Here is a 14702-nt window from a genome sequence, read left to right as displayed (position 1 = left end):
GAGAAAACATTTTTAAAAAAAATTTGCGTATTTAAGCTAGTCCAAACAAACTCAAATCTCAAAAGTATTAGAATTGAGCTTGATTATATAGACTTTTTAGATAATATAGGATACTTTTAAGTCCTGTCTAAATAAGCTTAACCCGCTTGAATTATTGACTCTAGTGAAAAGTACATTTGAAAATAGATAGAAAAATTGGAATAATGAGTTTATCCCTAATCATAAGATGCAAGTCTCATGCATAATCTTTGGCCCAAAAAATAAAAAAGTCTCCTGCAAAATCCTTTTTTTTTTTCCTTCTCTCATTCTCTGTTCAAATGCATTCTCTACATTCACTTTGTGAATTAAAAAAGTCCAAAGCTCGAGGTAGTAATGAAGAATACAATCCTCATGTCAAGAATCACAGCTCGTAAGTTTAAAGGAACCTCAAAGTAAACAATGGACGAAGGAATTCACGTTGGGCCTAATAATTCTCTAGCTAAACTTCAATTAGAAATGACCAATCGTCATGTCCCATGAAAATACCATTAGCCTAAGCATGATTTAGTATAGGCCTAGAAAATAGCAATGCATACATCTACTAAATAGTAACATGTGAACCTGGGCTTATAGAAATGTACATCAAAGAAATCCAATTCAGCCGCTTTCACTCATCTCCTCCACTTGTCAAATTCCTTGGCTGTTACTTTGATAAGCTTTTTGCCATTCATCACGTGTTCATCGGCAAGTCCGGTAATGTCATCCCTGACAACAACGGGCAAGATTGATTTTTTTTTTTTAAGAAAAAAGGCTTTGAAAAGATTTTGAGATGAAGTTTTAACTCAATCACATAGCAGGTTCAAATGCCAAGGGCTTCCATGGCGCAATCTTTGCAGGCAATGTTTATTTTAAGGTTGGTTGGCAAAGCTCATTATTATCAGATTCAATGTTAACTTTTTGTATGAAGCTGGCACAAAGTACTCAAACTCCTAGAAGCAAATAATTGAAAGCTTGTTTTTTTTTCACTTTTTTGAAACCTAACCATTCGAATTCAGATTTCACTATTTCTTAATACTCACTTCCTCTTCAGTTGGTGCTAGTAGTCTTTATGAGCAACCTTTTACATAGAGACCACAAATACAGCCACATGGATAATCTGTTCATTGTCAATATTTATAGGAAGCTGTATCTATAAATATGTTGCTCTTTTCTTTTTTAATTAGAGGGCAAGCACAAATGGCTTGAGATTACAAACGGAATCAAACCCCACAATTTTCCACTTACAGGGGAGCATACATGCCACAAGATTACAAAGCCATTGGCGCGTTGCTCGTTTTTCTGATTCCGTAAATGCATAAGACCCACATCTAGCTAGATGTAGATTTGCATTCTCAATTTTAACAAGCCATTGAAATTTCAAATCATAGAATCATGTGCATGTGTGTAGAGGGATGGGCTTTTTTTTTTCATCATTTAATAAAAGAGGCGTGTTCTCAATTTTGATAAATATTAAAAAAGAGTTTAACAAAGTGAAAATATCTGCATTAAGAGGAGCAAAAGAGAGTATGAAACGCAATGCACTTACTCAGAAGGAATGGTTCGAGAACCATGAAAGGGATCTCCAACATTTGAATACCTCCTGCTCTCATCTTGAGCAATTCCCTTACCCACACCATACCCAAATCCCAAACCAATCCCACATCCAGCACCAAATCCAAAACCAACTCGAAAACCAGGAATTCCAGGACCAATACCCATCCCTGGAGTCAGAAAATCACGTGGATAAGATTTAAAGAACGAACAATAAAAACAAGAGAATAGGCTTACAGAATTAAGCATAATCAGTCACAGCAATATTATCAAATGACATGAATCATCAAAGAAAAAAAAAAATGCATCATCCTAGTTTATCAGTATGTGCGCTGATTGGCTTGCTAAACAAAGTATTAAGCAGAATGACTCTCGTAGAATTTTGACGTAGGCTCCTCTGGGCTCCTTCAGGGGATGTATCGAGATAAGGTGGGTATTTGCCATTCTAGTTTTTCTGCTAATCAATAAAGTTTCAGGGCTTTGCCCCGTATTTCCCAAAAAAAAAAAAAAAAAAACAACAACAAAGAAAGAGAAAAGAAGAACTAACTTTCTCATCAGAAGCTCACATTAACGCTCTTTATCTTTACATGACTGTCCGGTTTGAAAGGAAAAGATCTGACAGGCAAAGGCATATAGATTTCCAACAAGGTTCTCTTACATGCAATGTATCAAGTAATCTTTAATAACAGTCAAACGATCAATACAATTAAATGTATATTAAGTTATAAATCCAAGGAAAATTTTTGAATAAGAACAGATTATTCTTGAGAAGATAAACCTTTCATTATACATATGATTTAAGAATTTAGCACTTAGAAGAATTATCTGTTCACTAGTTTCCTTGACATCAGAAGTCTTTATGTTTATTTCAGTTAGGGGGAAAATTTTCAGCCAGTACTTATAACATTCAAATAGAAACATTAAGCGCTAAAATTTATAATAAGCAACCAATGCAGGTTCTAAGAAGTCAAGGGGACCTGTTGGGCAAATAGGATAGAATGAGAAAATGAAATTAAAAAAAAATTAAAGAAATGCGTCCCATATATTGCATGGATTATAATGGTTTTATACTTTAGCTCCGCTATACTACATAAAAGTTATTCAGATACAGAAATTAGAAGGCGCCATAACTTTGATAAAGGACCTCAACTCCAAGTTTCAGGCCTAACTTGAAAATTAAGGATATACAGTAGCAAATTCTGAACCAGCTGAAAATTTGGCAATCTGCAGCCTGAAATTTGTGGAAATGGGAGACAGCATGCGCATATAAAGTGATGAACACATGGAAGTAAAATCAAATCCCTAGACAAAATAAATACTAACAAAAAGTTAATCCTGAGATTACATAAAACAAGAATTTTCAAGAACTGGGCTCGGTTCCCAAGAAAATTACCTCCGCCGAAGCCGAGGCCACAGCCGGCGCCAGCTCCGAATGCCGGGCCCACCTTCCCGAAATCCTTAGGATTCACCACCGGAAGCTTCCAAATCCAAAGCAAGCGCTTCTCGTCAGCGGCGTCTCTCCCCCTCATCTTGGCGAAAAGCTCTCACACGTTTTGCTGGGGTAAGAAAGAGATGAAGAAGACTAGTGTACGAACTTTTGTAATTAAATGTCATCGTTATTGTATAACTTATCCCACCCGTTAATTTTAATTTCCTGTAAGTCCCATGAAATGCTCAAATCACTCCAAAGTCCCATAGGCTTTGATTGTAATTCATTTTCGGTATAGATTTACCAAAATATCCTTCTTCCTTTACACGCCAGCAACTGACTCCCTCACAATCTCCGAAACCACTTGTCAGCCCCACCAGCCTCTTCATCTGCAATTGAAGAGTGCTTACAGAGACATCAAGAATTCACCATTATCTCTCTATCCGATCAATGTTTTTATTGTTTTCCTTCTCTGTCCTCTCATCTCAGTGTTGTAATTGCTACTTCGTAAGTTAAGCGAAAGATAGGAAACGCAGAAACAAGCACATAGAAATAGATATAAAGTTATCAAAAAAAGTTATAGATATACATGCAGAACGAGGAAACAAATCCTCCACGGCGATCAAGCTTGTCCGACTGCAAGCCGGCGCACATTTTCAAGATAATACTTCCTACTACGATTCTTGACAAAAATTTGGCAGTGTTCAGTCTGCTTTCTTGCTTCTTTCCCCACTGCCTAAAATTATGGATGTTCTGTTTGGTTTATGAGAAGATAAACTCTTGTAATGAAGATGCTATAGGAGTCTCGCTTGCAGGATTATGCTCTGTTTTGCTCCAAAGATAACCAAACATGAAGCAACAAGATGCAGCCATTCCAAATTTGTGGGAATTACATATACTTACTTTGTTTTACCGATTGAGTTGGATATATAGTTCAATTTCAGGCCAAATAAAAATAACTTAATCTTTTAATTGAAAAAAAAAAAGAACTTAATCTATTTGTTTTTTGTTTTCGGTCAAAAAAAAAAATCTATTTGGTTTCTAGGAAAAAAGAGACACTTCATTGCTGCTGGAGCAGTGAGAACAAAATGTACACTTTCCTTTTAAATTTGAATAATGCATATGTAAAATCACTTCAGGAAGAAAATTGTGTTTAAGAGACTCCTCTTGTTTACATGATAGAGTTTGATAATTTTTGGCTTTGTTTGGTTATTGAGAAAACAGGGACCAACTTGAATGTGCATTGATTGTAGATATTTGTAAAGTTCCTAAGGCGTTTGTGAATCAACATGGCGATGATTTTGCTCCCACTATTACCTTACACGATCCTAACGCTCGAGAATGGAAAACTAGCTTGGAGAAGAGTGAAGAAGAAGACGATGATGTTTGTTAGGACAAGTTTCTGGAATACTATTCCTGTATTCCATCGTCAATGAACACCTTTTGGTTTTCAGTTGCTAAGGAGATTCAAGAATCCATGTTCTAGAAATAGTGATTATGATAATGATCATGGTATTGACTATCACTTTACTGAAGAATACTTTCCTGATGATGAGGATGATTCTACTCATGCATATGAAGAAGATAATTCCTACTATAGCACCTCTTCATCTAAATCTACTTCTACTTCTCCATTTGAATCCACTTCTCCAACAAAAAGACAAGGCTTCACCATATTCATCGATAAAGCATCAATAAGAGAGAGTAGCGGGAGAGGTGGTGTTGGTAACATAACACCTCTGATGTAGTGGCACCGACAGTCGTTGACTCCTCGCTACAGCAGCAGGGGCGTCTTCCCGTAACGGTGGCGAGTTGACAACGGCGACGACAAAAGCTAGATCAAATTCAGGAGAGGAAGACGTGAAGGGAAGAGGGGAAGAAGATGATCGGAGCTTCTATGGCCTTGTCAAGAGACTAAAATACCCTCTATCGACGTGGTCCAAGGGAGAAAGGAGGGGGGGGGTTATTTTGGTGATTCCACTCTAAAAATTAATTACGCCCTCATCTTAAATTATTAAATATTTTTAAAAAAGATTCAGTATCATAAAATATAATATACTTTAATAAAAATAAATTTTATTAATTCTTTTAATATTATCCTTTTCATATATACTCTTTTTTAAATTTTTTTATTAATGAAGTATTAAATGAAAAATATTTTAAAAATTTATATTTTTATCCTAAAAAAATAAAATTATAAACTGTAGTTAATGAACTTTATTGATAAGTGAAATTTTATGTAAAAATATGTATATTATAATTTAGAACAAAAAGATTACAAACAAAGTCTATGACACTTTGAAGTTATTTAAACATTTTATGGGATATTTTAGGAATTAAAATCTATGGATGGGACTTTAGTATGATTTGTCCTATAACTTAATAAGATTTTAAGACTCGATTACTATTACTGTTATATATTTTTTTATATTTTTAATTTAACCATATTCTTGATAAGTTATTTTTAAATTAATATCATTTTTTTATATTTTTATTTAATAGAATATTTCATTTAGAGTTTAAGGTTGAGTGATGTATTTACTAAAAATATTTCTTTAAAAAACTCATTAATTATATATTAAAAAAACTAAAAATAAATTATAGTTTGAAAATCCAACCCAAGAGATATTTTGTATTTTTTAGCAGAGGAGTATAATTATCGAAATCAAATTTAATTTTTATGATATGAACATAGACAACGCTGTTGGTCTAATTAAATGCAATGGCATCTTAATCTAAATCACATTGATCTTCCTCGGCTTGCTGCAAATTAACCTTATTTGAATATTATTTTTTCCTTAAAAATATAATAAAATAATTTACACTTTCCTGAGTGTACTTGAAAAACATATTTAAGTGCAAATAATGAAAATAATATCTGCAATAATATTAATTGTGTCTAGTAATAGTAAAATTTTCTTCCAATTAATTTTAGTCCAAAACACATGCAACTTAATACTTGTAAATTTTTTATTCTATCTCTTATATTTATTAACCTAGATTCTTGTATATTTGAATTTATGATATTTTTTCACTCATTATAAATTAAAATAAAAAATAACATATATTTGTATGAAAATAAATTTTTTATATGTGGATTATTGTTAATAGATACTTTCCAAAAGGAGTAACTGTTATCAATAGGACATCATTGTCATAAATTCTCAAATTCCTCCTAATATTACTTCAATTCCGCCAGCCATGTGTAACCCAGAGAAAACAACAATAATAACAAGCCGCATTTTACTAGATGATGTTGATTATATAAATTATACAATATTATTTTACTCTATTAACAATTCAACCTCTAAAAAATATTATTAATAAAGAAGTCTTGTTTATCAACTTTTATAAACATTCTCTCTAGGTTTTTTTTTCCCCCTACCTCTCTAAGTTTTATTATTGTTAACCAATGGACACAAGAAAATTATCAAATTATAGAGGGAATAAAACTTAGTCAACTGAAGCTAACTAGTTGAGATGCTAAGGATGGAAATGAAACTTCAATTCATTTGGAAGAAAATCATGAGTGACGTGGAAAAATAAACACGAGAATAGCTGAATAGGCACATTACTTTGAACTTTCACAATTCTTTATGTTCCGATCCGCGTACATACTAGAGTCAAGTATTCAAAATTTTCTGTCAAAATATTAAAAAGCTAAAAGAAAGAAAATCGTTTTAAAAAAACACAAACGAGTTCTGGTCAAGGATTTCACCATAGTAGTTATACACCACAGAAGTCAAGTCGCATTCTTTTCAGAATTCACATATATGTTTGTATGCATAATTTTTTTTTCCAATACACTTGTTTTTTTTTTTTTAAATATCCCTCAATGCTTTTTGCGCTGTTAACTTATTATTGCAAATAATTTTCGTTGATAATGTCACTTACAATTTTAAATAATATTTCTTGACATGTGTAGCTTCCAGTTCCAGCTTTCCACCCCAAAATTACTTGATAATTACAATTGATCACACATAATCTTCAAATATATTGTACATTGATTTCCAATACAAGTTTGAAATGTTTAAACTAGATGGGCTTCTCGTGTTTCTGTGCATATTTTGAGGAATACTTTGTAATATTCGCGATATATAAAACAATAAAATCCGTCATAAATTTTGTATTATACATTATATATTAAATAATAAAATAATGTTAATGATTATGATATCAATCGGTTGATATTATATGAAGGGGATAAAAAATGAGAGATATTTATGTTAATCGTGTAATTGAACAACCAGACAATGGGGAACCTCCTCTTTCTTTCACATTCAAAAATTTGTTTCAAACGTTACCTGAAGATTCCATTTTGTTGAACTATTGTGAGAATATGACCTGACAAGGTTAATGCTCCCTTTTGTTCCCTGAAATATGTTAGATTAATTTATCAAAAATGTATTTTAGATTAATATTTAGAATTAGTTTTTTATTATATTCATACACATTTAAAAATGAATTGTGCTTATAATATTTGAATAATACACTTTATTTTCTATTGTAGTTAATTTTGAGTTTTATTGTATTATATTAATATATTAATTAGTACTAATTTATTCAATTAGCATTATCTTAGTCTCAAATATTTTATATATAATAGTGAAGTGATAAATTAAATGAAGCGAACAAATACATAATAAATAATGAAATATGAGATTTAGTCGGAAAAAGGAATTGCTTGATCAGGAATGTTTTACGCAAGTTTTTGCACCACGTCTAAACTCTAGAGTTATAACGACAATTTTATACTTTAAAAAAAATCACATTTTTACAAATCTATTTCAAATAATCTATTTTTGGGAAGCATGCATGGGAAAAATTCGTTTTAAGACAGAAAATTGATTGCCAATATATACTCGAAAATTGAATTATTGTTATTACGTTCATTAGAATTAAAATAAAAAATTGTAAAAAAAATCAGGATTTTTCTAGTGAAAGAAGTATAATTCAAATAAAAAATTCACAACAGCAGCGGCTGATTTATTTAAAAAAAAAAAACTAACAAATGAATGAGTTAGAATTTTTACCAGCCCAACTTGTCACCTTTTAGTGTGTATCGTTGAATCTAATTCAATTTTCTAGTTTTAATCCGAAACTCCTTCATCTTTTATATTTAAAATTTTTCTTTCAAACTATTACAATATAAATAATTAAAATAAAAAAAATACTTGAAATGAAAATCAACCCACATTTTTTTTTTCTAATAAATAACTCAATCATGGACTTCTACTGCATTAAGAGGGCCAAGGCTGGCAGAAGGAATGCAGGAAATGAGTGAGCAATAACCAAAATTGAACAGTTGAATTGGGCCCAAACAAAAAAGGAACCGTTGAATTTGAATTAAGTGTTGATAGTGATAAGAGAAAATGTTGGCTATTGGGAATGGGAGCCACCGAGGCAGGGGGCACATGTTGTACGCTGTGTTTTTGGGACCCCACTTTTCATGTCCCATCCAAACAATTCATCGCATAAAGTATGAAATTATTATTAGAATGGATAAATATCTTAATTAGAAGTTTCAAGTTCGAATTCCAATGCTTTCATGTTTCACCTAAAAGGGATTTCAACACGAATCAATCCGAATTAATTTATACATTGTTAAAGTTCTCTCAACTTAATATAAGGCAAGCTTAAGATACAGATGCATTGACAGGGGGAAAAAAAAAGAATGGTTCCATATATTAATACAATCATACAATGATTAAAATAAGTAGTAATAATGGTAAATAATATAATTGCAGATATACTGCTTCTATTATTTATAGTAAATGAAGTATGTAATTTGTCATGAAATCTCCGTGGCGGTGAGTGCATTGACCAAAATCAACTGCATGTTGGTGGTGTTGTGCAGGTGGATCAGATCATTAGGTCTGAGGCCGTTTCGTTCAGTACTTTAGTTTAAAAGAAAAAGGAAGTCACCTTGCCGGGATCATCTTGTCAGTGAACGTGTTTATCACAACAGAAAATTCAAGTTTCTTATTCCCAGATAGCCGCTGGGTCCTCCTGTACACACAATAGCCGCCGGATAGCGAAAAGTATCAAACCCGTAACTGTCTTTCCAAAAAAGTTGTACAAGTCAATGGGGATTCAAATGATAGTTTATGAATATAAATGTTTGAGATGTGTGGGAGTTGCTTCATTTGTTTGGTTCTAGAGCCGGTGCTCCTTTTGTGAAAGTTAATGAATATAAATACTTGACTCTAGCATGCACGCGGATCAGAATATAAAGAATTGTGAAAGTTCGAAGTAATGTGCTCATTTTCCACCTTCCTCATGACTTTCTGCCAAATGAATTGAAGTTATAAAAAAGCACAAACGAATTCTGGTCCAGGATTTCACCATAGTGATTAAACTATACATCAATCCTTCAATATCTATAAAATTCCATGCAGTGTCTGTCAAAGTCTGAGTTGGTTCATAAATTCAAACTTCTGAATCCCCCAAATTCCATACAGTGCAATCTGTACCTTAGATCCTGGCACAAAATTATGATCTCTAGAGTGTAAGTTTTAATCCTGCAGCCAAACAGTTTTGTGGTAGGAGCAGTAAGAAATAAATCGTCAGCTGCTAGCTGCACCAAGCAGAAACATGCAGAGCTGATATAAACATCCCATAAAATCTTATTTACATGAAGCTCCTAGGTTACATATTTTGGCTAAGCACACTGCGATTCTATGATTCTAATTGTCTGCTTTTCTTGTCATAGCTTGCAACTAAAGTAAATAAATCAATTCAAAGAGGTGCTCCCTGAAGGCTTGAGCAAGAAGGAAACGAAAGGTTCCATACAAGAGAAGTTTCCCATGAAAACTAAAGAATGAAGGAAGGAAACACTTTTAACCACTCAAAACCATCCAGTACAGCCCCGAGTTTTCCAATAGCCTTCTCTATCGAGAAACAATGTGACAATTATATCAAGCCACAGATTGAGGACTCAAACCACCTCTTCACTGTCCAGCTAAACATCAGGCATCATAATTGGTGCAACTAAGAGATGATAGGCAATACTTTAGAAAGAATAAAGAATCTCCTAACTGAGTGAGTTTGTGTATGTATTGCATTGGTTGGCAAGTCTTTGTCTGCATATAGTTCAGTGAGCGAGTTCAGTCAGCTAGCTCACTCACTGAACTTTATATAATAGCTCACGTACTTCAAAATCTCTTGAAGCGTGTTGCATGACTCAGATTCACTTCCCATTTAAATATAGACATCGTATCAGAGCTCATCATTGCTGGTAAGACTCCAATTTAGGAAGAGAAGATCTGTGCAGCAAATTCAAGATCAGAACAAAATGATCTGCCTGAATTGTGCTAAAGTTGGCAAACATCTCTTTGGATTCTCAAACTAACAATAGCATTGCAAATGATCGAGACAGCACGACTGAAAACAGAAATGGAAATGGAACCAGAAGCTTGGCTAGCTTCTTCTTCGTTAAAAAAGTACCACCTCCAGAAAGGTCATGCAACGCAAATAAGTTAAGCAACTTGTCTCTGTGCTCCAATAAGGGAAATCTATCCAGTTGTTAAAATCTGCATAAGATGCTGTATCCATAATCCAGAAAGCAAAGTAACACTTCTAATTAATGGCAAACAAAGGAAAAGTAGGCCACAAGCAGTGATGGTTAAAAGAACTTAAACAGACTTGAATGTTTTAACGACTTTAATCATCAAAGTTCAAACCTGACAAAACTCTGGGAAGAATGTGTAGTAGCAGATTAAGAATAAAGTTGTTTACTTAGCAAACTAGTATCCGTCATAATCATCAATAACCAAGGATATACATTAAATGTTCAAAAGTTATGATTGCTCTCAGTTGGGCCAACAAAAAATATAGAATTGTAATTTATAGCACTAATATTGTCAAAGCCAACTCACCTCACAATTGGATCCTGTTATAGGCTCTTATTGTAAACTCCTAATAAGGTTAATTTTCATATGAATAAGTACCTTACTCTTCACCCTTCTCAAGTAGTGTGAGTGGTCAAAATATATGATATTCCTAAACCCAGATAAGCTTGAGCAATCAATCTTTCCTGTTTCTTGGCAATGTCAATCTCTGTTCGTGTATATGATATAAACTCTACACACAAAGTCCCAAAATGAAATTAGTTACCACTCACTGTGGACCATGCATAATCCTTTGAATTTCAGTTGCATACAACTTAAAAGTTATAACGACACTGCATTATTTAATAAACCACCAACTCATTTATTATACTAGTTCTACTCTTATTGCTCGATTTCTGCATTCATGATTCCAGCTTTATTTTTTAAGGACATGCAATATTACTGGACTGGCAAGAGATATTGTAAAGAACAACCATAAGCTGTATAAGATCTATGGTAATTCTTTATCCTAAACACATTTATGGGATGGCTAAGAGCATACATGAAGTCAAATAATTGTTACAATGATATAATGATATAACGAGTGACTGAAGAAGATATGGGAAAAAGAAAACCAAGCAGTGATGCGTTTGAACTTTGAGTGTATGTGAGTTGCCATGATAATAGAAGGTATAACTTGATCCCTCACTTGAATGTATAATAAATGGCAAAAAGAAAACAAAGAAGTGATGTGTTTGAACTTATTGTGAATTCTTTTTGTTTCTTTCTCCTCTTTTTTTCAATTTTTTCCCAAAAGTGATTGGAAGGTAAGGGATAAGTTTCATATTGGAATTGTATGAATTTTGAATTTCATCCCCCAAAAGCCAAAGCAAATAAAGTTACAATCTTGCAAAAATAGTCATGTACTAAAAAAACAGACATATAAATCTGTATCAACACTTTTCTAATCTTAATGTAGAATCTCATATATTCAAGATCTTGTTTAAGCAATGAGGATAGCATTCATCCCTCTAATACATTCATTATGATATTTGTCAGACACATTTTGAAAAATCGCTAGTATAAGAAGGTTGGCTGGTGACTTTTATAAACATATTTCCATTTGCATGCTCATGAAAGACAGTTTTTGAATGTTTAGTATGCCAAGGAACTCTGAAATTCATCAATAGCAGAAGATTTTATGCAGTGCATACGTAGAAGACAAGAAAATGATACAAAATCATATCTACCAATAATTAGGCAAAAATTCTGATCAAATCTCAGCACACATTTTAAATTGCATCAAACAACTAAATTATGGTATTGATGCTCACACTCACAAGTTGCTAAGCCTCCTGTGGTTGAATATAAAAATAAGAAGAAAATTATAAAAACAAACATTGGAGATTCAAGGGCTCAAACATTTCATGCTCATGATAATTAACCTAAAGGACATTTGAACAAAGACCCAAAAAACAAACCTATTTAGTAAGCCTAAAGAAACAAGCATTTGGAAACCCTTCAAGAAAATCCAACATAACATTAGAATAGTACACACTCTTAAACCATTATTTATGCTTTATTCACACATTATTTGCTTAGTTGTAAAACAAATAAAAGAACTTTTCATGTGGTCCATAATATTCTGCAAGCCATTATCATTTTAGATTGTGTAATTCAAGAAAATTTTATTTTAGCTACAATTTAAAAGCAGAAATGCTAATTCATAAGCAACAAATGTGACACACCTTGAACTTAATAAATAAATTAGAAAAGAGACATGAAGGAAGAAGGCACAAATTTCATGTTAAAACAAAAGTAATAATCATGGTTAACATGTATACAAAGTCAAAAAATATATTTAACCTATAACTTTGAACAAAAATTCTTGAATGCCTTCCCGGCCATTGAATAATCTAACAATTTAGGTCAGAAAGAAGCAAGAACTTGCTAGGCAATGAAGACAAATTTCAATATGTACAATATAAATACAACTAGAGTATTTGACCTCGTTTTATTGTTTTAGAAGACCACTATCAGTCATTTCAAAAAGAAGCTTCTCCACCTTAGCATTCTCACTTTTTTCCAAAAAGGCTCGGATAAGTGTTCTATATGTTATTAAATCAGGGAGGGAGCCATTCTCTTTCATTTTTTGAAGCAAGATCATACCTTCATCAAGCCAGCCTTCTCTACAAAGGCCATGGATCATAATGTTAAATGCACAAACATCAAGATGATGGCCTTTGACCAAAAGGTATTGAAAAATCTCTTGGGCTGTATCTAGTCTACCACCTTTACACAAACCATCAATGAGTATACTATATGTGTACTTACAAGGCCAAATTCTTTGGTCAATAGCTTGCTTAATTAGCACAATTCCCGTGTCAAGATTTTGGCTTTTGCAAAATGCATCCAACAAGGTATTATATGTGATTATATTAGGGGATTGACCACTGGCATACATCTCACATGCAAGATCTTGTGCAGATGACATTCTTCCTGATTTGCATAAGCCATCAATGAGAGCATTGTAAGTTACGACATTGGGGGCAAAGTTTTTTCGGCGCATTTCTTTAAAGAGATCCAAAGCTTCATCGACCATATCAGCCTTGCAGAGTCCATTAAGTAAAATACTATAACTAACTACAGTAGGTGTCAAACCACTTTGGATCATTTTGTTGAATACTTTCTTTGACTCATTAACATTATTCATCAAACAATACCCCTCCATCAAAGCACCATGAGTTACAACATTAGGCCTCTCACCACATTTCATCATCTTAGCAAACAATGCTTGAGCTTCTGTGATCCTTCTCTCTTTACAAAATGCATCAACCAGTATGCTAAAGGTATAAACATCAGGTTTGATGTCTTTCAATAGCATTTCAAGGAGCAATTGAGTAGCTTCTTGCCATTTGCCCATACTATAGAAACCGTGGGCAAGTGAGTTGTAAGTGACATTATTTGGTAAAATTCCACAATCAATCATTTTAGAACATAAATCACGGGCCTCATACGTTTGCCCATCCTTACAAAAACCATCAATTATCGTGTTGTACATAACCACATTAGGCTTAATTCCAAGCCCCTTCATCTTTTCCAGCAACTCAATGGCAGATCTTGTTCTCTTTGTTTTGCACAACCCATGGATTAAGGTTCCATAACTGACTTCATTTAACTGAAATCCTTTAGCCATTAACTCCTCGTGAAAGTCTAGTGCTTCCCCAACCTTGTTACTAACACAGAGTCCTTTAATCAGTGTAGTCAAGTTTATAATATTCGGTTGAAAACCCATCTTGAGAATCTTCCCCAATACTGAGAAAGCAGAATACACCTGACCCACCTGACAGTAACAATTGATCAATATGCTCAATGTAAAAAAATCATGCGTGAAGCCATTGAGCTCAGCTTGCGCAGAAAGTGAAATAGCAGTGCGATAACGTTTACTCTTTGCAAGTGAACCTAAAATCTTAGTAATCTGGAAAACGGAAGGTGGGGGATGCATGCGTATCAGGCCATTGAATGAAGCCATGGCGTCATCGTTGTTATTAGCAAATGGGGTTTGGGAATAAGCTTCGGACTTGAGATTGAGAGAATAAGGGAATGAGAGAAGGATGAGAGATGGAAGTAAGTGAATATGTTTGGGGAAGGCATACCTTAAAGATATGCACATGTTCGCCGGAGCAGTGAGATCCCCAAACAGAGGGGCGGAAGGTAGCCGCCGACGGGAAACTCAAGAAGGTCAGCCTATGAAAATCGAACCTTTTTACCTGAAACACAATTGCAATTTCCCGGACAAAGCCGCTGTTCCGTGATGTGTATTGTGTCGTATGCTGGGATCCGATCTTCATTCTTCACAACTATATAATATTTTA

General features: G+C 33.4%; 2 protein-coding genes across 2 annotated transcripts; both read right to left on the bottom strand.

The window, feature by feature from the left end:
• Window positions 1-393: 393 nt before the first annotated feature.
• Window positions 394-3195, bottom strand: LOC129299767 (uncharacterized). Its single transcript, XM_054938239.1, has 3 exons — window positions 2963-3195; window positions 1565-1739; window positions 394-744 (listed from the first exon to the last, which is right to left on the bottom strand). The coding sequence occupies exons 1-3, from the start codon at window positions 3096-3098 to the stop codon at window positions 651-653; spliced, it is 405 nt and encodes a 134-aa protein (XP_054794214.1). The 5' UTR covers window positions 3099-3195; the 3' UTR covers window positions 394-650.
• Window positions 3196-9601: 6406 nt separating this feature from the next.
• Window positions 9602-14678, bottom strand: LOC129299766 (pentatricopeptide repeat-containing protein At1g62670, mitochondrial-like). The gene is made up of 2 exons (XM_054938238.1): window positions 14484-14678; window positions 9602-14170 (listed from the first exon to the last, which is right to left on the bottom strand). The coding sequence occupies exons 1-2, from the start codon at window positions 14676-14678 to the stop codon at window positions 12842-12844; spliced, it is 1524 nt and encodes a 507-aa protein (XP_054794213.1). The 3' UTR covers window positions 9602-12841.
• Window positions 14679-14702: the final 24 nt, after the last annotated feature.

Source organism: Prosopis cineraria, unplaced genomic scaffold, assembly GCF_029017545.1.
Source record: "Prosopis cineraria cultivar Desert tree isolate PC_DT_omini unplaced genomic scaffold, ASM2901754v1 PC1289, whole genome shotgun sequence".
Lineage (NCBI taxonomy): Eukaryota > Viridiplantae > Streptophyta > Magnoliopsida > Fabales > Fabaceae > Prosopis > Prosopis cineraria.
The sequence above is the reverse complement of the archived record's forward strand: the minus strand, read 5'-3'. Positions and strand labels throughout refer to the sequence as shown.

Coding starts and splice junctions, on each gene's coding strand:
- LOC129299766 (XM_054938238.1), bottom strand. CDS start 14,678: ATGAAGATCGGATCCCAGCATACGACACAATACACATCACGGAACAGC. Junction 14,171..14,483: donor AACATGTGCATATCTTTAAG/GTATGCCTTCCC, acceptor TGTTACTGTCAG/GTGGGTCAGGTGTATTCTGC.
- LOC129299767 (XM_054938239.1), bottom strand. CDS start 3,098: ATGAGGGGGAGAGACGCCGCTGACGAGAAGCGCTTGCTTTGGATTTGG. Junction 1,740..2,962: donor TGGCCTCGGCTTCGGCGGAG/GTAATTTTCTTG, acceptor TTCTGACTCCAG/GGATGGGTATTGGTCCTGGA. Junction 745..1,564: donor TCTCGAACCATTCCTTCTGA/GTAAGTGCATTG, acceptor CGTTGTTGTCAG/GGATGACATTACCGGACTTG.